The sequence below is a fragment of the Mus caroli genome, chromosome 1, assembly GCF_900094665.2.
Source record: "Mus caroli chromosome 1, CAROLI_EIJ_v1.1, whole genome shotgun sequence".
NCBI classification, from domain to species: Eukaryota; Metazoa; Chordata; class Mammalia; order Rodentia; family Muridae; genus Mus; species Mus caroli.
In genome coordinates, this window is record NC_034570.1 from 82,540,558 (window position 1) to 82,566,841 (window position 26,284).

A 26,284-nucleotide genomic window follows, 5' to 3' on the forward strand; every position below is an offset into this window, starting at 1 on the left:
ACACACACACACACACACACACACACACACACACTCGCGCACATGTACAGGCATAGGCACATACATGCACACACATACATGCACACACACATGCACTCATGCACACACACATGTGTGCACATGCATAGGCATAGGCACAGGAACATGCACATGCACACATATACACATGCACACACACCCATGCACACACAACCCTTCAGACTGTGCTAGTAACAGATTAAAACAGCTGTATCTGGCCTGGCCCTTCTCATGCTTCACCCTTCTTTCCAAATCCCATGCCCACCACTGCCATCCTCTGGAACTCTGCTGTATCTTCGCATGGCTGCTAGTGGAGGTAAGGGTGCCTGGTTGAGGGGGGGGGGGCTGGGAAAAAAAGTCTCAACCCAACGATCTGAGGAGTGACCAGCACAAACCAGCCACCTGCCCTGCAGCTGCCACCCTTGGGGCAGATACATGCCACAGGATGAAGGGACACCCTCTCTCCTTCTCTCTCCCTCATCTATGTCTTTTATTTAATGAAATCAGCATCCAGAGATGGCAGAGCAGCTTATTAGCTGACTCTCCAGCTTCAGTATTCTATGGGTCTCTAGGGGAGGCGGCACAGGAACTGTAGAGAGAGCGGCTGGAGCCAGCCATCCTCCTCCAGACCTGCAGTGTGGAATCTGTCATGTTTGGGAGCCAACTCTTTGCTGGGTGGTGAGGACTCAGAGAGAGGTGCAGAAACAGTGCAGGGTGTAGGCTCCCCGTGAACAGTGCCAGTCCTGGCTGGGAAGCCATGAGAAAGGATGGTTAGAAGGAGACAGTATCAGGGAATGCTGGCTGCCAACTGGTGCTTAGAATTTAACTCCCGCCATGTGTGCCTGTGCTAATCTGTGGGAGGTACACTAGGGAGCAAGAGGAGCCAGAGTACTGCAGCCTCCTCTCCCCACAGCGTTCTCGCTTTCCTTGGGTTGACACTGGAGACTCTAGACCAGCGGTTTTCAACCTGTGGGTCATGACCCCTTTCGGGGGTGTGTGTCACACTACCCTTTCCCAGGGGCCTCCTATGACCATGGGAAAACACAGACATTTACATTATGATTCATGACTGTAGCAAAATTAAATGACAGCTATGAAATAGCAACAAAAGTAACTGTATGGTTAGGGGTCACCACAACATGAGGAACTGTATTAAAGGGCCGCAGCATTGGGAAGGTTGAGAGTCACTGCTCTAGATAGTGATGTCCTGGCTGAGAAATGGCACCATCTGGCATCAGAGCTTTTAAATTTTAAAAGTTATGATTACAGGTGGTTATTTGAGGCTATTTTCATACATATGTATAATACATATCTATAGTTTGAGCAGATTACTTCATACTTCTGCCTCTCCCATCATTCGTGCCTTTTCTCCCATGATTCCCCCCCCAATAACTTCTTCTCCCCTCACTTCCTGTCTACTTCCAGTGTCCTCTCTTCTTGCAGTCTAGCAGAAAGGTGACTGAGAAATAACCACCTTGCTCCTGGGAGAATGAATCTCTTGGTCCTGGGAGCATGAATTCTGTCCTTTCGGTGGGGAAGCTGGGAGGTGGTCACAGGCCTTCCTGTGCAGTGTTGGGCAGAGAGGAGAGGCCTGGATCACTGGACGGTGAGGCAGGATTAGAGGAACAGAGGCTGCTTTTCATGGTGGGTGAAGACATGGGGGTGAAAGGGAGTTGCTTTCTCAATTTTGGCCTGGATTTAGGAATGAAAATTATGTTCTCTTCCTTCCTTTAGAGGCCAGGGGCAGAGAAGTTCTGAGGCACTGCGTGGAGTGGCTGGACCATAAAGATCAGTAATGTAGGGGCCAGTTTTTAGGAGGACCTCAAGGATCCAGGAAAGCAGGAGAGGGCAGCTGTGAATCTGCAGGTGGTTCAACGACAGCGGAGGGAGGGTAGTAGGGGCAAGGGGGATGAAGACTGTAGGCACAGATGGAAGCAGACAGAGCTTCGAGGTTCCCAGATGGAAGGAGAAAGTACCAGTGCTGCTCTGAGTGGGAGCCAGGCTCTTGGGCACTGGGAACGACACATAGTGCAAAGGTTTTTTAGGGTGGTCCCAAAGGGGCCAGAGGCTGGAGCCATGTGATGGAATTTGTTTATATGTTAGAAGCCATGGATACCCTGAGAAGACTTCAAGGTTCTATCTGTGTTAAGGTCAGTGTGTGAGGACTGCCATAGTTGGCACTAAACTGAGACTTGGGCCACCTTGGCTCTGGGGGCAGTGGGAATGGCTGAAGGACACTGGGAAGGACAAGGTGGGAGGGGAATAGAGGCTTCTAAAGAGAGCAGGTGAGACAGAAGTGGTGCATGCCTGGGAAGGCTGGAATGGACTCAGGGGCATAGAGTTGGCCATACATACAAGAAGTAGATGTGGAATGACCAAGAGGACAGTAAGCTTAGAGGGGACCAGATGAAGGAGGAAATGAGGTCAGCATGGGCCACTGTGAGCTTGAGGGTACCTGACATCAGAAAAGACCAATGGTCCAGGAGGGAGATTATCCAAGAATGGTGTGGAAGGATCTGCAAGAGGAGAGAAGGGTTGGATAGACTATGGCTGGGACAGAGCTCAAGGACCATTCCAGGAAACCAACGATGAAGGAAAATGGGGTCTGGGAGGGCAAGCCATCCTGGATGCAGATGCAAGATGGAACACCTGGCTGTTGGCTACGATGGCCAGGAAGCTGAGCAGCTAGGATGTCACTGGTGGCCTTGGCAGGAGTGCAGGGGACAGACAGGCTGCTGAAGCATGCTGGGACAGAGTCTAGAAGACAAAGAGGGTCTTTCAGGCAGATGTGCAAATAGTGATTTGGGGAGGAGAGTGCAGACACATCTAGGCAGCTTAGCTTGTGAGAAGACCTCAGAGATGGCGTGGGATGAGGAGAGAAAGCTAGGGAAGGCAACCGTGGAGGGAGACGTAGAGAGAGAACCACCACCGTGGGACAGGGGGTGACATGCTGAGAGATGAGGACTTAGACAGACTCCCTGGTAGGCGACAGGCAGGGAGAGGGGCTATGACTAGGTAATAAAGTGGCAAACTTCCAAGATGGCTGGCTTCTTCCTCACCCTCCTGACTTGAGGCCGAAGCCTGTTGGTCTAAAACAAAGGCCTTGTAGGCTTTTGTCTCCCACCAGCAGCCCCCCTTCCTGATGGTCTGGCTCAACAAATTCAAGGCGGGATCAGGACACATCACACAGCAGTTGCAGCCAAGCAACCACCATATCTGCCTTCAAACTGACCAACCTCCAAGTGGGGGAGGAAAACTCTGAGGCTCTCGAAGCTCCAGGCCTTGAGAGGAGACTGGAGTTTTTCCTTCCCTTCTGAGCCCCGACCTTCTGCTTCACAGAGTGCATTTTCCTCTGTGTGCCTGCTGCCTGCATGTGGTTCCTCATGCACTCTGACTGTGGAGCTTGAGTTTTCTCTGCTGCTGCCTGTTGCTCTTCAGATCTTTCTTGCCTTTTATTTCCTTGACTGGCAGAGAAAACAAACCAGTCAGGACCCCTAGACTGTGCCATTTGTGGGGATCCTCTTGGATTTTTCTGAAGACTGTATCAACTGGACACAGTAGAGCAGCTGGGCAGACATGCTTGCTAAGGAGGAGGTCTCTGACTGCAGCACTCACCAGTGCAGTCTAAGAGCACAGAGCCCCTGACTCTGTCCATCTCACATCTGTCTTCAGGCAGTCCCTGTTGTTACATCAGACACAGAGATGGGAAGGTTCCGTGGCTCTGTGAGCATTGCTATGTGGACTGTCTCGAAGGCACCCACCTCCCAAACCCCAGATAGAAAACGTACTTCTCTAGCATCATGATAGCATGAGGGACTATATCATTCATTGGCTCTAACCTTATTTTGAACACATTTTGAACAAAGTTTCTGACCTTCCCTAGGTCTACCAGTGCTTAGATGTGCATTTGGGGAATATGATTGATATTCCCTTAGATAACTTCTGGAGGGACAGGGCCTTGTAGAAGCCACACCATGGGTTGTGTGGCTTTAAGGTTGCAGCCTCCTGGAGGCTCCATCTGTTAACATCGCCCCCCACCCCTGGTGAATATGTAGGGACCATCACAAGGGGACTAAAGCATGTATAGCCTGGGTCATTAATTTGCCACCTGTTAAAAGCGTAACACATATTTTCTTTTTTCTTATATTCTTTCAAAGCTTTGTCACAAAACAGCAGCTTAGGCTACAAGGCCACAATGGTCACTCTGTGTTAAGTTTGCTATCAGCATTGCTGTAGATAAATTTCTGGCTTGGGGATTATGATAAATAATGGTCAACTAGGTCACCTTGCAAAATTTGAAAGCTGCTGTGGTGGATCGAATAAGAATGGCCCCTTGAGACTCGTAATTTGAGTCGTTAGTCATTAGGGAGTGGCACTATCTGAGAAGGATTAGAAGGGCTAGGAGGCATGGCCTTGTGGGAGAGTGTGTGTCACTGGGGATGGGCTTTGAGGTTTCAAAAGGCCATGCCAGGCCCAGTCTCTTTCTACAAAGTTCTTTTCCACTTTCTCTTGTGGCACTTGTTGGCATTCAATCTCATGCTAGTGTTTAGTCTTAGATGGAGTTTATTACCCACTTTGGGCTGTATTTCCAAGCAACATGACTCTGGGAAGAAGCAGGTCCAGCTGCTACTGGCCTCACAGTGTTCATGGTCACTGCATGGATCCCATCAGTTTAAAAATGCGGGTTGTTTACAAGATCCTGTAGCTGTCAGATGGAGGCTGAAAGGGCACACAATACTAGACTGTGTTTTCATATCCTATCTGTGCCCTTCACTGTTTAACTGGGGTCAGAGCTGCAGACAGGCCATTTGATCATTTAAAAAGCATTTTGCCGAAGATAATCCAGGGTGAATGTGGCCAGTTGCCTGCTGGAACGGGCATGTTCCTTCCAACACAATCTTGCATTATTCTACCAACTTAATCACTGAAGATCAGTAAGCCATTATAGGGCCAGGACATTTGTGCAAGGTGACTCTGGCCTCAGTGGCGTAGAAGTTCTGTGATGAAATTGAATGTCTGCTAACCCACCAAGTGCAAGGCCAGGCTGTTTCCACTCTGAGAGAAAAGCTTTTAAAGCCATCACGATTCATACCAAACTGTGGCCAGGTACAACAAACGGAGCAATCAGGTGACTCAGCTCAGCATGGCTCCTTTGGCTTGAGTTGAGGATGTCCGAATGGCTGGAACAGCAGGGTCTCACCTATGCTATTTGCACGTCTTAAGAACCCAACATTCACTGTTACTGGAGGCTCTACCTGCCTCTCAACCTTCTAGAATCTTTGCCTGTCTATCTGTCTCTCCCTTGGTGGCTCTGTTTACCAATGGTAAGAACTTGGGTCTGCTAATCCATACTCCTTTTGCGTGTGTGAGAATTAACGAGAGAGAGAGAGAGATTTGACAATTTGCTAATGAAAAATGGTCTCTTTTGCTCTTTTAATTTTCACTTAGCTATGGAGAAGCTTCATTTAAATTATGCAGATAGTTTGAGCTCATGGCCAATTAAATGTAACTGAACCTCTCAAGCCCTGTGGGACAGTTCACTCTGTGGCCAGCAGAGGGCTCTTCAGTCCTATCGAATATCAAATGTCTATGTCAATTACTGACCAAGCCTGATCTTCATCAAAACAAGCAGGCCTCTATTACTGAGTTCTGTGAGTCCTCTGAGCACACTGCCCAATGGTCACCGCAGGCATCAGACCTCAGAACATACTGGCTTAGCCGTCAGAACATGTTACATTAAGTTACAGACATGAGCCCTGGATGTTTTAGGGTTCTTCTCTGGATATGGAGAACTTTAGGAAAATAGCAGTAAAGCCCAACAACCGCTTTCTAAGCTATTGCCTCAGTTTACCAAGCTGGAACCACATACACTCATTCCTTCAAGTGTTTGCTCTTTATTCCATGGATATGGTCAGATATCTGCTTTTGGCAGGAAGGAGGGACCTTTGATAGTGGGACCCCTCCCTGCCAGGTATGTAGTATCCTTGGTCTGTATGTGAGGTGCTGTCATGTTGGAGAGGAATGGAAGGGTTCAGGCTACTGGGGGGAGTTCACATTCTAAATTTACCCTACTAAATAGGGGTCCATTTGAGCAGTATGTGAGGGCGTTCTCTTCTGTACACATTGCTATCTTTTTGTGCTACATTGTATACAGTCAAGGAAGTGATTTCAGGTTCTAGCAAGAGACTACCTTTGTTTTAAAACTTATCACCAACAAAAGAGCAGAAGTATCCTAAAACTGGAAGCCTGGCTGATGAAATGGAGGTAAACTGAGGCAGGGGAGAGGAGGAGAAGGAGCAGGGATGCAGGGACTCATGGCATGGCTGCTCACTCTGGTGGGCACCGGGTTGTGGGCAGGCCAGCGCTAATAGGAACTGGACAGAACGGTGCTGTTACATAAAGGGAAAGGGTTCAGATGGAGGGGCATTGTGTCACATGTGGTGACTTTGTGCTGAAAGCCCTGCTCCTCCCAGTCCACACTCTTCTACGTAAGGGCTGAAGGGCTCACTCCAGGCTGCAGCAATGCTGGGGCAACTTGGGAAGAACAGGATATATATGGGTTGAAGACTCAGGCACAAGTAACCCCTCCTCCCCCCCGGGGCAGGGTTAACTAAATCAATACTTCATCTTCCCCCTAAGTGTGTCCAGGGTGGAGAAGCATCCTTCCACCCAAGCCTGGCCACAGGTCACCTCCTCCCCTCCACACACACCCTCATTTACAACACCAACAGCTCTGATTCTGTACTTGGGGACTTAATTCCACAGTGTGTTCCCCTCACACGCTGATGGCAATGCCTGTGCCCACAGTCTGATGCTCTCTTCTCTTTTGGAACTCTTTGGAGGGCAGTTATAACTGGTGCCACCATGGAGGAATGGGTTCCCTTTTTTCTACCCTCTTCAACCCCCTTCTCCCCAGAGCTAGACACAGCTATACCTACCATGTGGCTTTGTAGCCAAGGGACCTTATCATTCTTCTGTTTTCTTTTCCTTTTTCCAAGCTACTATGGCCTCAGTTTGGGTTGGACTTTCTCTCATGGTTCTGTCTGGGCTCCTTTTCTGATGTTCTCCCCTTTGACTCTGTCCCCCCAGGACTAAGTGCTGAAGGCTCAGATAGTGGAAGACAAGCATGGCCTTGTAATGTTGATGGCACGGCATTGTGGGTTCTGGACCATGGCACATGCGCACTGTGGGATGCTGGTGGTGGAGGCGGTATGTGGTGGAGATGAGTCCAGTACACTCTCCACACACCCTGCTTAAACCTGCCATTGACTTAAGACTGCTAGAAGCCAAGTAGATGCACAGGAAAAGGTTTGGGGATCCACCTGTACCCTACCCCTCAATCTGAAACTGCCTTCAACACACTGGGAGGTGACCCTGGCCTTCATACAGACTCTCTGTCAGGACTTATGCTCAGGGTCCAGGCCCCTTGATTTTCGCGCCCAATGCTGTACCATCTGTACATGATGCCCTGTTTCTGGTCCCCCTTTCCCTCTTCCCAATTCTCCTTTCTCCTCACTCCCGCACTGTGTATGCCTGTGTGCGTGTGCATGCTCATGTGTGCATGCACGCATGTATGTACATGTGCACGTGGTGCCAGAGATCAACCTTAGATATCATTCCCTGAATCCATCCTCTTTGTCTTTATGAGTCGTGACTTTTCACTGGGCTCTGGGGCTTGCTGATGAGGCTAGGCTGGGCAGACCAGCAAGCAACAGGGATCCTTCTGACCACACCTTCCCGGTGCTGGGATGACCAAAGCTGGCTTTCTGTGTGGATACACGGGATGGATCTGAAGCTCTCATAATGCTTAGCAAGCACTTTACTGACAGAGCCATCTTTGCAGCTGCCCCTTCCTTTCTTCATTTAGTCAGCTAATTTGAGATCAGGTGTGGCCCATGTCACATATATGTCACATTCTTCACAGATCTAGGTTAGTCACACCACCGCACATAACAGCAGTGCCTTGAAGTTATTCGTCAGAGTCCTCATCCCCAGGAGCTATGGAGCAGAGCTGTCTGGCTCCCTTTGGAACTGTGGCACGAGCTCTGGAGAAGAGCACATATGGGCAGGGTCGTCTCCTGGAGAAGGGACTGGGTCTAAGAGCTTTGGGCATCCTGTGCTCAATGGCTGCAGGCTAGCGTGTCTGCATGACCTAGATGTGACCTCCTGGCTGAGCAGCCATCATAGCCCTCTTTCCCTAGGACCTCACTCTTGTGCTGGCCTTTAGCTGCATCACTGTGCAGGAGGAGTAAGAAAAGAGCTATGGGCCATCAGGGAAGAGCCAGCATCTCCCGGAGTCTAGGTGCAGGCTGGTGGGTTCTGTTGTTTATTCACCTCCAGCAAATTCTACAGAAGTCAGTCTTGCTGAGCCATGGCCTGGGTCCTAGGTTCTATAGTTAGCCACATCCTCAGGCTTCCTGCCCTTGACTTGCCTAAGCAGGCTCCTAATCCTGCCTTCCTCTGGTTAATTAAATGCAGATAGCTGCTCTGTCAGTCATGCTGGGGTAGGGAGTGGGGGAATGGGGAGGCAGTGGCCTCTCGGAGCATCTTTAATTGAATGACTCCCACTCCTGAGACTTCTGGGTCTTTCATTAATCAGCTACATACACAACGAAGGTGAAACCTAATGAGGTATGTGTCAGGCGCCCAACACCAAGAGGTCTAGGCAGATGATATGCTGTTCTACATTTTAATGGCCTGACATCTAGCATCTCCTGTCCACATGGTGTCCGGTTGTGATAATTCTGGTAAGTGCAGCAATCACTTATCTATGATCAAGACGAGGGCTCTCACTTTCTAACAAGCTGAACACAACAACCAGGTCACTGGCTGTGCCAAGAGTCACACCAGGAGCCGTGTAGGGCATGAAGAGACCCAGGCACATTCTGTGTGCTCATAACTCAGGCTATGAAACATGGAGGATGGTGCCAGACTTTGGGCATCTCAGGGCAACACTATAACCCAGTTTTCCCTCACTTCATGCCTGTGTCCATAGGCTGTTGTGAGATGTGAATAGGTTGGTTTCATTTCTGTTGTTGTGATAAAATATCTGGACTAAAAGCAACAGTAAAGTGGGGTGTTGGGGCTCATTGTCTTGTTTTTCAAAGACAGAGTTTCTCTGTGTAGCCCTGGCTGTCCTGGAACTCATTCTGTAGACCAGGCTGGCTTCAAATTCACACAGATCTGCCTGTCTGTGCCTCCCAGGGATTAAAGGTATGTATTATCACTACAAGGTGGGGTGTTGGGGTTTAACCCAGTGGTACAGTGCTTACATAGCAAGCAAAAGGCTCTGGGTTTGGACCTCAGCTCTAGGGGGGATGGGTTGGAGGAAAGGGGATCAACATAGTGTAGGAAGAAGTTGACTTAGACTTCTAGGTTGCAGTCCATCCTTGCGAGGAAGGCAAGGCAGAAAGTGTGGCTAGTCAGACCACATTCCCAGTCAGGAGTGGAGGGGAATGGATGCATGCTGCTCTCTTGCTTGCTTATGCTCAGCTTGATTTCTTTATTCTTACACAGCTCAGGACCCCCTGCCTGGTAAATGGAGAACTAGAACTTTCTATGTTGATTAACCACCAAGATAATCCCCACAGACCCATCTGACCTAGGTAGTTCTTCTCTGAGACTCTCCTCCCAGGTGATTCTAGGTGTTGTCAAGTTGACGGTTTGAACTAACCAACACAGAATACACACCAGTGTGCACAAGAATGTCCGGGGGTAGCTAGGTGCTTGGAAATGCTGATGGTTTACAATTCATGTGTGATAAAGACTTGCATCTAGGATATACAAATAATTCTAACAAACTCTAAAGCCAATAGCTCATGGAAGGTAAGCAGCCAGCGAGATAGCGAGATAGTGAGATAGTGCTCGCTCTATAAGCATGAGGACTTGAACTGGCTCACCCGTCAGTCAGTATCCACTTACAACAGCTAGGCATTGGTGTCTGCTTCTATTTCTAAGGCTGGGCTGGTGGAGACAGACAGATCTCTGGTGCTCACTAGCTAGCCAGCCCAGCCTAGTGAGACCAGACCAGAGAGAAACCCTGTCTCTTGAAATGAGTGGATGGTATCTGAAGGATGACGCCCAAGGTTGACCTTCCATTTTCACAGGTGCTGACACACACCGCTGCATGCTAACCCCTACTTACACAAGTGCACCCATACATGCAAACAAAACCACACACCCGCTTGCCCATCCATTCATACTAAGTAGGCAATATCCTCAAGAGATAGTTTACAAGAGGAGCCATACAAACAGAACACATCAGGTAGGCATCCCATTACCAGAAGTGTTGCACTGTAGGGTTCCTTTGCTACAATCATGGAAGAAGGGAAGAGTGACACTCTCTATGGCCCTGTGGAAAGAGGCAGCTGAGGGAACAAAGCCCTCTGCTACCTTCTCTCATCTGAGATGTACTGGACCAGCATCCCCAGGAGGGACTCACTTCTACCATCCCCATACTTTAGAGCTCTGAGAAGGCAGAGTCAGCCTAGTGCCCAGCCTAGATGCTGTGTGCAGCCACACTGGATTCTATAGTCAAAGCTGACACTGTAACAGCTAAGGTGAGCTGATCAGCAGGGGAAAAACCCCAACATCCTCAGCTAGATCGAAATTACATCTTACAAAATCTTCATATAATGTATAGAAGATTCACATCTGAGTTCTTTAAGATTCATTCATTCTGGTGATGGGACCCAGAGGGGCTGTTAAGAATTTAACTGGTCACAGAACTGGCGGTGCATTTGGTCCTTTGAGATGCTGTCTGTGACCCTGTGTCATCCTTGTCTCTGACCCTCCTATCCTGGGCCTAGCTCTCTGAAGTTTCCCCCTTCAGACCTGTCGAAAGAGCTCGTGCTCAGAGAGTAATGGAGTGCTGTAATTTGTACCACATGAGTGGTACAAAGGTGATCAGGACAGTAAGATGAGCTGGGGAGGTAAAACGTGGGTTTGATTTTCCAAGAGACATACAGGCATCTCAGCAAGGAAGCCTGTGGCCTCAGGAGTCAGGTCTGGGCACCACAGTAGGGTGTTTATGCTCCAAAGAAGCTGTTTCTAATTGTAGGATGCTCGGCCAGATCTGGAAATAAGTTAATGTATGGGAGGGTGAAAGGGGAGCTCAACACAGATGTGTCTGCCTCTCTAGAAAAGTGACCTGCAGGAACTGAGTGTCATTTGGAAGAGCAAGGAGAGAGCCATGGCACGTACCTTGAAGACCAAGTGTATCATCATCTGCAGGCCGGTTTTGCCCGGGTACTTCCCAGCGATGTTCGAGGCAGACAGGTTGAAAAGGTTAGCCCCTGTTTCTGTGCAGATGGCATGGACCAGCATTTTCTTCCCTACTCCTGACGGTCCAGCCAATAGCAGTGACTTTACCAAGGGAGCTCTCTCATGCACTTCTGCAGACCCTGGAAAAGGCATAGGCCAGTGCTGTTGAGTATGCCCAGAAAACCAGAGTGTGTGCCTAGCATGAGGATGCTAGGGTGCTGCATTGTGTGAAGGGGTCTGCGGCCATGGTGAATACATGGAAATCAAGTCAAGCCTAAGGCTCATCTTCTGCCCCAATGGGCTCTGGGGCCTCTGGGCTCCTCTAGGCCTGCTTTTCCTCCCCTGGTGTCCTGCATTTTTTTCCCAAACTAATAATTTTAAAGATCATTCCTATAATAGCTTAACCAAGTTGTTTTAAAAATTTTATTATTTATGTATTTATGTATGTATGTATGTATTTATTTATTTGGAGGTGGTGGAACAGATTGCAGAGAGACAGACAATGAGGTTGGCTGAGACATGTTCATTTCCTTTGGACCCTTCTTTTCTACTATGTATATGTATTGAAGCGTATGAGACAGAGGGAAAGGCCAAGGCCAGGGGGCAAAGCCGCCTGAGCTGACCCCAGACTGTCAGGATCAAAGGTCACCTGGCACTTGGCAATAGAGCAGCTTGGATTATCATTGTTTCTGCTGTCTATTCTCATCTGCACAGTCTATACCGCAGATGAGATGGGGCGAGGGTTGGGCTGGCAGAACAGAGTGGGCACTCAGTAGGTACAAGGTGCATGGAATTTAGTGCTGGTTAGTGGGGGAGGGGAGTAGCTGTCCTCAAAGGGCCCTGGTTTTGGAGACTCTGGGTACCTATGTCTTGGCTATTAATATGTGACTTTAATAATATTAATCATAAAATCTGAGACAGGTTCTTACCTTATAGCCCAGGCTGGCCTGATCCTTTCTCTCTCTCCCTTTCTAATGCTAGGATCACAGCCATGTGCCATCATGCCTGGCTCAATATAATTTGCCCTTTCCTTTCCTTCCAAGTATCATTGAAAAGACTTTATTGTTTGAAAATAATTTGCCCTTTCCTTTCCTTCCAAGTATCATTGAAAAGACTTTATTGTTTGAAAGTCAGAAATGTCTCTTTAGAGTGACTCAGTGTTCTACATATTCTTTCCAGTGACATAACGGAGGTTTATGTGATCAGAGGGGGTTACAGGAACATGGTGTGATGGAGGAGCAATTTTCTGATGGTAGGAGAGAGAATGGCTCTTTCATTCTTGGACATGGAAGGATGCTTTGGGTGTGGCTCTGGCAAGCCCCGGGAGCTCCTGTGCTGAGTAGGGTGGGTTTTAAGTATGAAAAATCTTGTGCTGCTGAGGGTTTATGGTCAGAAGGAAGCTGAACCCCGAGGAGATGAGCCTGCAATGGGAAGCCAGGATGGGGCTGAACTCGCAACCGGAGGCAAAGCGTGCTTGGAACCTCGAGATCCACAAATGCTGGAGAAGCTAAAACTCAGGTAGGGGTCTCATCTGGACCCTGGGAGAAGGGGGCATCTATGTGAGACTTTGGAGTAGAGCATCCCAGGAGCAGTGTGTGAGAAGGGTCCTGGTGATGGAGGCACAGTGGCTGATCAGGTTGGTCTTCAGGGAGCAGCATACATTTTGATTGGTGAGGTGTCAGGGGACAGTGATGGGCAGGTGAGGAGACTGCTGACAGTGACTATCTGAAAGGTGGATGGGAATTGTAGGCTTGTCAAGGGTGCTGGCCGGGGCCAGGGCTGGGAGACAGCTGGGGAGAGGTGGCAGGAATGAAGGGCGGAGGGGAGGATGGGAGCTTGGAGAGGATGGGAGCTTGAGGAGGGTGAGACTTTGGGGAGGGTGGGACCTTGGGGAGGGTGGGACCTCAGGGAGGGTGGGACCTCGGGGAGAATCGGACCTCGGGGAGGATGTGCCAGACTTGAATGCAGGGCATCGATTTTCTAGGGAGAGATCACCCAAGGCCACTCGAAGGTGAAGAGGGTGGTCCAGGGAAGGTCCCTGTGCTTGGGACCCAGCTAACCCAGGGATCCTCATTCCATTGGCATGGTCTAGGGATTTGGGACACTTCTAGCTTTGGGCATAGCATCTGTCTAAGGTCTGGAGGACTGCAGAGAGGCCTGGTGTTCTGGGTCCTGACCCTATTTCCGTCTCTCCCTAACTTTACTATCATCTGGAGATGTAGGATTCGGAGGGTACATGACCATAAATAGAAACCTTCTTCAGACAACGACCCACACCTGCTCAGGAAAGTACTCTCTCTGTGTCCTCTGGATTGTCCAGGACCTGATTGGACACGTTCTGGGCTTTCTCTTATACTCTGAGGGGTCTAGGAGGCCTCAACCCTAGTCCTAGCCACTTAGGCTTTGTTTCATGACTGGGTGTAGACACTAGCCTGTGTGGGTTTCTGCAAGCGGCCACACTGAAGGGATCCAAACAATCATTGCCCCTAAGGCCTTGCCTCGTTCCTTTTCTAATAGGAGGCACTTTCCATGTGAGGATTCCCCTATGAGTGTGTGTGTGTGTGTGTGTGTGTAGGGGCAGGTTCAAGAACTGTGCTAGAAGACCCCAGCCTCTCCCCAGGTTGCTTTCACGGGCAGCTGGAGGTGACATATGAAGTTTAAACACCTGGAGGCATATCTGTGCACAGGGCTTCTTGTATCTGCAATCTTGACAGGTGACATAAAACTCCCTCAGGAGAGCCAGCTCTCCTGCTGACTCTGTGGTCAGGAGGGCTTGGCAGCTGTTGAAGACAGCACAGGATTGGGGTGGGACGTGGAGTGGGGTGAGGGAAGGATGGGGGGAGTGGGTGGTAGTGGGAGGGTTCTCCAAGACAATGGGATGAAGGGAGGCAGGGGTGGGGTCCTTTTGAAGCAGGGTGGAAAACCACATGTGCAGGGACTTGTGAGCTAAGGGAACCAACCAGTGTGGAAGGAAGGGTTTCTTATACACCTACTGGCTCGTTGCATTTTCTGACTTCCACTATGTTACAATAAGGTGTGATGCTCAGTGTGTTTTATTAAGTTGGCCCTGTGAATGTTACACATTGAGTGTGTTGACATTAAATCTTGGGCTCCAATGTGTTATATTGGTACGTGATGCAGTATGAAATATAGTACCTGTACATTTATATTGCCCCCAGATTACATTTACTACTTCTGACGTAATGTCAGGAGAGGACTTAAAGCTTTCTTGCCAACAGACTTAAGGTTCTTAAGTCAAAGTGGGAGAGTTATTGAAGTAGGTGAAACAAGCCCTGATTTCTAGTTTCAGAGGGGCAGGCAGAGCTCTGTGGGTTGTTGGGCTGCCCTCCTGCAGCAACCACCCAACAGAGGGAAGGAAGGGGCTACATGCCTCCTGCATCCCTAGGCACACTCTAGAGATGTGTCTGAAGAACCGTGCTGGAACTCTCAGCAGTGATAAGGGTCCGTGATGGTGGGGGATCAGGTCCCAGCCATAGAAGGTAGTATGTGAAGGCACCCAGCCACCTTAGCTCTCAGGCTCAGCTCATTGGCTTCACAGAGGCCATCTCTCTCCAGCTGATTGCTGTAATTCGAACCAGACCCAGAGATGGCACAGAAGCTCTCTTTCCAGCATGCCCTTCTCTGCTGGGCAAGCACTATGGAAGAGAGACAAGGCTTCACACCCTCAGCTGGGAACGGGAAACACCCTCATGGTGTCAAACAGGAAGTACCATCAAAGCAAGAAGCTGTCCCAGCTTGTGAGAATGGTCCATCCTTACCCAGAGGCAAGATTCCATACAGTGTGATGAGCTGTCTGACATCCAGGAGGGAGGGCATGGGCTCTATGGCCACCTGGCGCAGAGTTGTCCCCAGGTAGCTGTACTCACCTGGGGAGGAAGGGAACATGGATGAGTGAATGGGAAACCACACTGGTCTGAAAAACGAACGGGAAGAGAATGCAAACACAACATGGAAGAGCTACCATGGGGGAGCACGTCTGTCCTACTCATCTTTAACTGTGGACTTGACACAGCCTAGAGTCATCAAGGGGGAAGGAATGACCTGTGACCATGTATGTGTATAGGGGTTGGTGTAGGAAGCCTGAGACCATGGTGGGCAGTGCTCTCCCTAGGCAGGTGATCTTGGCTGTATAAGAAAGCTAGCCAAACATGGGTAAGTGAGCAAAAGCCAGAACGGTGAGCCTGAGAGAGGTCCTCCTCCATGAGTGGTTTCTGCTTTGAGTTCCTGCCTGACTCCTGTCAACAATAAACTGAGACCTGGAAGCATGGACCAAATAAACTCTTTCTTCCCCAAGTTGCCTTTGGTAAGAGAGGTGTTTTTTATCTGTTTGATTTTTAAAATCTCAGCCACAGAATGAACCCAGGGCATCTTTTCTTAGATAAGGTTTGAAGAGAAACCAGGCAAGAAAGCATGGCTGTACCAGCTGTGATAAAAGGCAAATTACGCGAACTGTTGCAATAATCTCCCGTGGAAAAAATAATATTGTCTGCCTAGCATGTTCCAGGCCCTGGGTTTGGTCCCCAGCCTGGTCACTCAGAATCACTTAGAAAGAAAAAGAAGAAAAAAAAAAACCCTATTGGGTTGTGTGAAGGGAGATAAAGTTCTGAGTGACATACAAAGAAGCTAAAATATTGCAGGAATTTTTTTCAGACTCTGAAAGATTATGTCTAATATTGGTGGAAAGTGCCACCATCAATCCTGTGAGGGCCACATGGACTGTGTGCCCGAGCAGCACAGTGAGAGGAAGAGTCTGAGTCTAATTTAGGACAAATAGAAACAGCTCCTGTTGAGGGCAATATTAATTTACATTTTTATCATTTTTAAAGGGTTACCAAAGGAATAATATAGAAATAAATCTCTACAGGTTTAATTAAAGATATCAAAGGGCTTAATTGTAACTAGCCATAAATCTGAAGTGTTATTTTCTAACTCATTTAGATAAGGTCACCAAGAAAATTAGTTTGGCTGTCTCCATTTGTCACAAGGATGGACCTTTATATACTGCTATGATTCCCGTGATCTGTTTCTGAATGCACAGAGAAGATGCCCCCAGAATGAGGCAGGGCATTTGATTGTCCCATTCACTCCCCAGATGTGTCTTCCCTACTTTAGGTGCTCACTGACCCCAGTGTGTGTGTGTGTGTGTGTGTGTGTGTGTGTGTGTGTGTGTGTGAGAGAGAGAGAGAGAGATGCAAGGAGTGCATTCCTGTGTGTGAAGTGCCGAAGACGCCCAGTGCTTAGAACATTTCCCAAACGTGAGGAAAATTAGAGCTGAAACCGAGAGACTGGCCTCTGTCTTGTGCAGGGAAGCCTTCCAAATTCTCAGCATTAAAAAAAAGAAGCCCTTGGCAAGGACAACTGTATTGGTTGGCGGAATGAGTGATAGTGGACACTTCCATTACGGATCCGGAGACTCCTGCATTTTAACGAGCAGGTAATAAATAGCAGAATGGTTAATTTAGCCTCTACCAGAAGGGAAAGAGACCCTGTAGCAACTGTTAAATCTAGTGCTTACTGCCAGTAAACACGACATTAGGGGGGCAGTGAAAGCAACCTCAATTTTCTTGCTTGTGTAAATCCATATTAATATCCAGGCGGACCATATTTTCTGGAACCTAGCAGATTTTATTTAAACAAATTCTATTAAATTAAATTAGTGGGTGTTGGTTCTGATAGAGGCAAGGAGCCAACTAGCCGGGGCTGTTTGCCAAGTTAGGAGCCTCACTCTGAAAGCACGTCTCTGTGTTTTATGGATGCCCAGAGTGGGAGCCATTATCTCTTCCCATCTACAAAGTCAGGGTACCGGAAGTTCTGGATCCCCTGCCCAAGCACCCGATCTTGTGAGAGAAAAGATGGAAGCAGGAGAGAAGGTCTCAGGGATAGAGGGTGTGATACAGGGCTAGGAAATGCACAGCAATTGAAAGAGAAACAAGGCGTGCACAGAGTGCTGAACTCAGTTCTAGTACAATCTGTGTACTGGCATTCTCAAGCCCAGTTCTCACCCTCTGACTTTACCCGGGAGGAGGATCCGTGAAGATGCTTTTGGATAATGGGTCCACCAGGGGCCTGAAAATTAGCAGGATTCCTGTCCGTCTAGGAGCGGGAAAACTGGATACAGAGAAAGACACATGTGGAGGGTGGATAGGACCCAAAGATGAGTGTGCAGATGGGGTGAAGCATCCACACATCACGCGATACCAGAAAGGGCAGTGAGCACCAGAAGCAGGGGAGACGGGGCCCGAATGCCACAGCAGGAACCCACCCCGCCACATCTCAACTTGGATTTCCAGTCTGCAGAACCGAGAGTTGGTCCATTTCTACTGTTTAAGCTACTAGGCTTGTAATGGGTTAAGACAGCCGTAGCACACAGGCACAGGAGTGAGCAAAACAAAGAGAAGCAGCGTGGAAGAGCACAGTTGAAAGCAACCAGAAACACAAAGGATCCTGGAGATCAACACAAGATCGGCATCCGAGTTTCCATTCTATACAATATAGCTATAAGAAAGGAATGGAGAATGAAGCAGTTTATCAAAATGCCTGTGTGTGTGTGTGTATTTGGAGGCCAGAGGTCAATCTTTGCTATTCCCCAGAAGCTGTCTATCTACCTTTGTTTTGAGACAGGGTCTCTTATTGGCCTGGAACTCAGTAGGCAGGCTAGGCTTATTGGATGTCTCCACTTTCCCAGCCCTAGGAGGCACCACCACGCCTGGCTTGTTTTCTACAAGTTCCAGGGATAGAACACAGATCCCCGTGTTTGCACAGCAAGCATTTTACTGACTGACCATTCTCCACAGCCAGTAATCTAGCTTCTTAAGGAAATCCTTCAGGACCAGGGGTGAAGGCACACAGGAGGGTCTATGAACATAAACAGGGCTCCTTGGCACACCACAGACATTGAGTGCTCACCACACATGGTAGGGACAGCTTGTAGCATGGCTCTCTATGGACAAACCAGCTACTATGCGGCTACAGAGTTAAAATCCAGCCTTAATGATGTATGATAAAAATTTTCTGGAAATGTTGAAGAACTGCATTTGTGTTTGCCTCAGGCTCTTCAGTTTCCAAAAGAGTACAAATATCAAATGACCTAAGAGACATCTCCAGGTGAACTCTGTTGCGAGATCACGCTTGTACACAGTGCCGGGATACTCCGCAGCTTCTAGGACTGGAGTTTTGGAAGCTTGTGGCTTTAGCAGAGGCGATGAGCACCAAGGAGAATGGAACTGGCTTTAAGAAGACTTTGGTCCATTTCTCATTACTCACTGCAGCTGCTGAGCCGTGGTGTGCCAAGTCCACTCGGGAGCATCTTGAGTTGTTTGTAGGTGACTGGGTCTCTTGGTGCTCTGAGTAGATGTGAGGTAGGAGGGGGATGGGGGTGCAGGGCGCTCTAAAGGCACCAGCCCTTTTCTTGATGACACCCCAAGCCCACCAATGAAGGTGACAACAGCATAGGCAGAGGACTAGCGGGAGCAGCATCTAATAAAGGCTGAGAACTTGGGGTGTGGCTCACTCAGTGTTGGCATCTGTTCACTGAGGCTGCTGCTGCTGTCATTTCCATCCACAGTAGCAGAAATGGAGGCATCAAAAGAACCAGAAAAAGGACAAGGATTCTGAGGCAGGAATGGACCATACCTATCCTGATCAAGGGGTCCCGAGCACTGGACATCCAGCCTTGTCACTGTGGCAAAGGAGCCTGCATTGGAGAAGTGCCCAGAACACTTTGCCTGTGAACCTGAAAGCTTGTTGCTTCCAGGGTGGGATATGGGCTAGTCAAAAGGAGCACGTTTGAACACCATCAACCATGCAGTGTTTGCCAAGTCAAATTAGATATTTTGTTTCTTGGTACCTGAGATCTGGCCAGGAGCCTGCTCTCCTGGGCTTCTGGACGTGGGACCAGTGCTTGCAGCCTGGTATCTCGGCAGGGGCAGAGAGGGCAGCTCTGACCTGCGGTGGTGTGGATGATGTCTGGGGTTTTAAGGAGGAAAGAGGAAACCACCAGGGCCTAGAAGCTCTAACACTTGAGGCTCTAACATTGTCAAGCGCTCACCACTGCACTTGCACCATGTCACCCTGGTCCTTGAAGTGTGCTGGCTATGCAGCCTGCTGTGTACGAGGTCCCTGTTTTCTCCCATTTGGAGGAGGAGGCTCAGAGACCTGGTCCACACATTTGCTCTCCTGTCCACATACAGGAAAATCAGGCTGCTGAGCAAGTATCTTTCAAGGCATGAGTTACCCAGGGCCAGCCGAGGGACGCCTCTGTAAAAATGCTAAATTAACCAAGAAAATAAAAAACCCCAAACCAGTGTGCCAGAGGACAAGTGAGAACTGGTCATTATAACTCTAAGGATGGGAGAGAAGAACAGAAATGAACTGGCTGAACTATACTGAGGTCAAGGCTCTTCCCAGTGTTGGGTGGTGTGTTTGAGAACATCTCGCACGTGGTTGACCACAGTTCCCTCAATGTAGGAAGTCTGTTCAGCTTTCCTGTTGAAGGAAACCTGCAGACCTGAGGTGGTCTGTCCCCAAATCAGAAATGGATCTGGGAGGTAATGATCAATATCAAAGTGCTATCCAAAGCCCCTGCCATCTGGCTGGCTGGTCTACACCCAATCAGAGGTTGGTGAGTGAAGGACTCTGGAAAGAACACCTCATATGAAAGGGTTGTGCACTAGAGAAGCACGCAGGGGCGATACGTTTCCACACAAATGCATGACCCATTCATTTCTTCACATCAGGTCATGCCAGAAAGAACTGGCCAGGGGAGTCTGCTACTGGGTTGAAAAAACTGGCTTCTGCCCTACTAAGGGATTGGTTTTATTCAAGGAGCCTCTTTGTTCAGAGTCCTCCCCCCCCACCGCCCGCCAGGTTAAAAATCAGTCTACAAGCAGCTACCATGACCTATCTTCTGTTTGAAAAGAGAAATGCATTTCTAAGCCCACGAAGTGCCATGTGACAACGGATGCAAGCATTGGGCTTGGTGTACTTTACCAATGTAATCCGAGAGATTGACCTTCAGAGCCTGGACCAGCAGGCCTTCTTCAACCAGCTCCTGGTACAGAGACTCGATGGTCCTGGGGACAAAGTACATTGTCTCTGTCATCAGTATACACTAACAAACTAGGACTTCGACCTCAGCTGCTCTGACGTATGCTTTCATGTATGCAAATAAATGCGCTTTTGAAAGATTTCTACAATTTGGCGATAAATTAGGCTTTTTGAAAACAATATTTTCAGCCAACCATGTAGATACTAGATGTTTCCCATTAATAAGAATTATATTTGTGGGCATCTGAGACCAACTATGACTCCATCAGTCTTTATGATTGTCCAACTATGAATTAGAAATTACTTGATAATAGTAATACAATGGGCCTGGGATTTTATTTTCAGTTAGCATCTGTGAGCCATAGATCATTAGCCTTCATGAAATTTCTGTTTCTTTTTAACTTCATAGTACAGTGGTTTAATATCTACAAGGAGTAAGGATGGCTGAAACTGGAGATAATTCTCTCTGTCTCTGTCTGTCTTTCTGTCTCTGTCTTCCTGTCTTTCTGTCTATCTGTCTCTGTGTATGTGCCAGAGATTGGTTTCGGTTGTCTTCTTCAATTTATTTCCACCTTGTTTTTCTGAGACATGGTTTCTCACTGAACCTGAAGCTCACTGATTCATAGGCTGACCAAGCCATTGTCCCAGTGATTTTTTTGGGGGGGGGGAGCAAAAGGTCTCTCTATATAGCCCAGACTGTCTGGAACTCACTGTGTAGATAAACTTAGCCTTGGACCCATAGAGATCCATCTGCCTCTCCCTCCTGAGTGCTGGGATTAAAGGCACATGCCACCACGCCCCACCTGAAGATACTTTTTGTTTTGTTTTGTTTTGTTTTGTTTTGTTTTGTTTTATTTGAGACAGGGTCTCATGATGTGGCTTTAGCTGTCCTGGAATTCACTATGTAGACCAGGCTGGTCTTGAGCTCACAAAGCTCTGCCTCCTCTGCTTCTTGAGTACTGGGACGAAGGGTGTTTGCCACAACTCATGTCTGAAGATAATTCATATGTGGAGACAAGTTATTCAAAGCTGTGTGTGTGTTGGGAGGGTGTGGTTCTGTGTTATATATGCATGCCTAAACCACCACCACAACACACTTGTCAAAGAGGGGCTTGGGCAGACAGCCAGGACACGGATAATTTATAACAGCTGAAAATGATAGTCACGGTATTCTGCCTGATGGGTGAATTCCCTGATGATGTTAACTGGGGTTTGGCTCACAGACATGCAGTAGGTTAAGCTTGAATATCATTCAATTAGATCCTCTGGGACAGCTTATCCTTTCGCTTTCTCTGTCCTGCCAGCCTAGTCTTGCCTTTTATTTGTTGGAAATAAAAATTGTAACTTCATAGAAAAAGCTTTCTCACTGTACAGTAGTTTGAATGAACATGATTAAAATGATCTTAAAAACAAATTAAAGAATGTTACGTTAGAGTCAAGCTGAATCCCACCAGGCAAGTTTCAGTTCAGAGACCCTAGGCCTCGATTGACTGGGTCTGTGTTTGCCAATCATACTTAAAATATTGTACCCTCTGTGGACAACAGAGGAAGGTTTGATTGCTATGACAGTTGGAGTGACAGGACCCAAACAATGTCACAGAAGTGCCAAATATTTCCACAGGAATACCTGCTTAATGTAAATATGCAATGTAGACATCAAATATTAACACGAAACTGAAAACGATTCTCTAACATGAGGAAACTATATTAAGAATTTCCAAACCCAAACCTGTATTTGGATTTATTTTCATAGTTAAATGAACTTCTGATATGGAAACAAGAATTTCCAATTTGAAAATGGCCCTAAAGTATAATGACTTTACTGGTTTAAAGGTTTCTTAGTTTGATGAGAGAAACAGAAGTTATCTTACAGTATTACTGCAGAGCTAACAGGATCCTAGAGGCTGGTCTTTAGGATTAAAGTTGAAGGAATGAGGTGGCTGCCAGTAGATTTATATTTCTGGACATTGAAATGAATGGAAAACACGGTCTCATATCTTTTCACCCAGGAGCTGTGTTCTAGTTAGCTTTAACCCTCGATGTGACACAGCTTAAGAGTCATCAGAGGAAGATGGAGAGATGGCTCAATGGTTAAGAGCATTGACTGCTCTTCCACAGGTACTGAGTTCAATTCTCAGCAAGCACATGGTGGCTCACAACCATCTGTAATAAGATCTGCTGCCCTCTTCTGGTGTGTCTGAAGACAGCTACCGTGTACTCACATAAATAGAACAAACAAACAAACAAACAAACTAACAAACAATAAAATAATAAAATAAAATAAAATAAAATAGAGTCATCAGAGAAGGAAGTCTCAATTGAAGGGTCATCTAGATCAGAGTGGCCTGTGGGGAACTATCTTTATCATAAATTGATATAGGAGAGTCCAACCCACTGTGGGTGACACCATTTCCTAGGGAGGTGGTCCTAGACTTGGCTGGAGTTAATGCTGTGTGGAACAACAAGCAGGCTCACCTTCAAGTTCCTGCTCTGATTTCCCTCAATGATGGACTATGACCTGGAGTTTTAAGCTGAAATAGCCTTCTTCTTTCCTAAACTGTTCTTGGTCAGAGTGTTTTTATCATAGTATTAGAAAGGAAACTAGAACAGATTGCCTCTGATTTATTTATGACAGATTCAAGTGCAAGGAAGGATGCCAGAACACCTTCAGTGTCTAGCAGCCATTGTCCATTATCCATCTGCGGCCATGCTGGTCAGCACCGTTGTATTTGGTGATACTTCAAAGGCAAAGGAAGGTGGGTGAATACTTTTCACTAGGAGCAGGGTCATATGGAAGGACCTGGTATTAGCTCTTGGTTTCTTATTACTTCACTCTGCTTTGGAATCAAGGCAAGAACATAGGAGGAAGTCACGATATAAAAGCCCCTGAAACACACCTGTGCTTCTAGGGTCTGCCTGGCCAGAACCTCCTCAAAACAACCATGTATCTCTGTCTTGGCAGTTTCAACATTGATGCAATGATAGATGTCTGTCTTTCCATGAATGAGAGCACTGGGGTCTCAAAATGGACCCAAGGACTCCTGTAGGCACCAGCCAGCCAAACAATGTAACCTCAAGGGGGGCTACTTCCAAGTGAGCACCAGCTGTGGGGTACTCTGGCTACCTCAGGAGTGACTGCAAAGGGACAAACAGAGAATCCAGGTAGGCTTCTTTCCCCCACGGATGTCACTCATGTCCACTGTGAGCAAAACTCAGTGAGAGAGGGTACTTCAGAACGGTGCCTGGCCTCCAACCAGCAGGGTGTTAACTGAACTTGACACTGTGATGTCTGCATTCTCGCATGCTGAGCTTACAAAACACAGGCATTTAAAGCCAGGTACTAGTCTGAAGTTGGGCTAACTCAAGGACCGTAAACATCCCTCCTTTGGAGACTCAGCCTCGTTGCATCTCTGTACGAGGTCCCTCAGCAAGCAGAAAGGAGTGCACAGGGGTGGTCTCTCTCTCTCTCTCTCTCTCTCTCTCTCTCTCTCTCTGTGTGTGTGTGTGTGTGGTGGAGAGGTGAGGGGATGGGGAGAGGAGGATGGAGAGAGGGTAGGTGGGGAGTGGGCTGATGCTGTAAAGGACAGGAGGCCCTTTCTGTCCAGAAGAACCTCAGCTTGTATGTTCTGAGGTTTCATGATGTTATTTCCTAAGCCATTTTTAATAAACATCAGCCCCTTGACTTCCATGAACATATTAGAGTTTTGAAAAGTTACTGGAATTCAGATGTGACAGGCAGCTTTACCTCCAGGCAGGTGGTCCTGCTGCACATTTTTTCCTAATCTAGAGTCTGTATAGGGTTTTCCCCCCGTGCCCACTGCTCCCCACACTCTGTCCAGAAGGTAGAGCTGAGAGGGGCTGTCTTGCCCAGGCCTGTTCTGGGATTTGGGGTACATCTCTGCATTTCTTATTTTCTCTGCTGTCCACTCCCCACGTTTGTCCCCTGAACAAACAGACCCCTCACCTGTCAGCTGTCAGGTCCTTTTCCTTCTTTCCCCGTTTCCCTCTTCGGCCTTTCCCCCCTTTATTTTTCTGAAAGAAATAAGCAAGGATGTCATTAAAACGAGCAAGTAGATGAGTCCTGAAGGCTTCCTCTCTCCTTTGAATCACTTTTGCGTCTTTGACAAAAATCAGTCCTGTGTATTTGTGCACAGGGCTGCCTGGGTCCTCTGTCCTGCTCCATATACATCCACCTGTCTGTCACTCCGTCTGTCTGTCTGTCCGTATCTTCTTATGAACATAGCATAGGGTTGATAAACACATCTGTGCTCTATAGAGGTCAATTCCTTCTATACTGAACTTGTTGAGAGTTTTTCTCACGAAGGAATATTGAACTGTCACATTCTTTCCCGTGTCTCTGAAATGACACAGAAGACCAAGGCAGACGATCGTAACAATGAGTGATTCAAGCTTTTCAGTTCCACCCCATCAGTGTGGTGGGCACAATGACCTATCTGTGCATGTCCTTGCATCGCATGGCCCTGCAGCAAAACGCATGTAACTGTTGGCAAATTCAGTTTGCTAGTGCTTCTCTTCTTGGAGATATGTGTGGCCCTGTAAATCAGGAATATTGATGCCTAGTTTTCTTTTATTGTTCTGTCTTTATCTGGGTTTGGTTTCAGGATGCTAGAGGGCTCATAAAAATTAGTTTAGAAGTGGGCTGGAGAGATGGCTCAGCAGTTAAGAGCACTGACTGCTCTTCCAGAGGTCCTGAGTTCAATTCCCAGCAACCACATGGTGGCTCACAACGATCTGTAATGGGATCCGAAGCCCTCTTCTAGTGTGTGTCTGAAGATACCAACAGTGTACTCACATACATTAAATAAATAAATAGAATTTTTAAAAAAGTCCTAACCCTTCAGAAAGTCCCTTGAATTAAAAAAATAGCTTAGAACTCTCCCTTCCTCTATTATTATTGGAAACTTATTTTAACTTACTTTTCTATCTTTTTCACTTTCTCTGGAGGCCTGAGTGTGACATTCCAATACTCAAATGAGTCTATAGGCCCCAACCCACAGAGGAGCTAGACTTAACAATTAGTCCATCCATACAATAATATACAATTAGGGTTTGCTATGAGCCAGAGAAGGTTACTAATGTCTACACATTCCTACATTCATAGCCCTTAAGTAGAAGAACGATATTAACAAGGTGTCCCCAGTGAATACAGCACCCACCCATTATTGAAGCTCAAGTAAGACATGCCCCAGAGTGCCCTGATATGCGAAGAAACAAGAGCCACTCTGGGGTTTCCAAAGACCTCCGGCAGGAAGACTATTGTCTGTTCCTGAAAGACAGATGTGGCATTAGAGGGTATGAATGAAGAATGTCCACATCAGACTTGTGTTCAGAAAGGACTGATCTGGATGTTAGATAAGATCCAAGTCACCACCTCCAGCAAGTGCTAGAAACTGTCAGGTACTGTCCTCCTCTGCGTCCCATCGCTGGCTAGTAGTCTCCCTATAAGGCCAGTTGTTACCAATTAAGCTTTAGCTTGTCTTGAAGTTCATCCTTAGGTCACCAGAGCTGGGACAAACTCTTCTAGCTACACAAAAAGGAACTGTACAAACTCTTCTAGCTCTTGACAGCACCCGGTGCCTGTTGTGACACAGTGGCATCTTGTAGATTGCAGGAAATGAGATGGGGGTCAGAGAAGGGAAATAAGACTGGTGTGGCCCTGGGCTTGGCTGCTGAGGAGGAGAAAGCCTGCCCTCTGAGAGGAGGTTATGGTCACCTCTGGAATACATTTCCCACTGAGATCAGTGTAGTTTTCATGTCTAGTTGTGGACACACACTCTTTTTTTTTATAGATAAAGATACATAAGGAATTGAAAAGGGGCATCCAGAGGTGTCCCTGTAAAGAGAGGGGACTACACCAGGCCAGCAAGTTGTATCTTTAGAACAGAGCTCCAAGGGACAACCTAACTGACTTGGAGTC

At 47.7% G+C, this 26,284-nt stretch overlaps 1 protein-coding gene across 1 annotated transcript in view; it reads right to left on the reverse strand.

The window, feature by feature from the left end:
- Iqca1 (IQ motif containing with AAA domain 1) overlaps positions 1-26,284 on the reverse strand; it is a 119,232-nt gene that overhangs the window by 19,317 nt on the left and 73,631 nt on the right. The window contains exons 12-15 of the mRNA XM_021165896.2: positions 24,311-24,378; positions 20,290-20,372; positions 15,060-15,167; positions 11,221-11,420 (exon numbers count right to left, since the gene is read on the reverse strand). Coding sequence (XP_021021555.1) covers positions 11,221-11,420; positions 15,060-15,167; positions 20,290-20,372; positions 24,311-24,378 — 459 coding nt within the window. The remainder of the gene's footprint in view (positions 1-11,220; positions 11,421-15,059; positions 15,168-20,289; positions 20,373-24,310; positions 24,379-26,284) is intronic.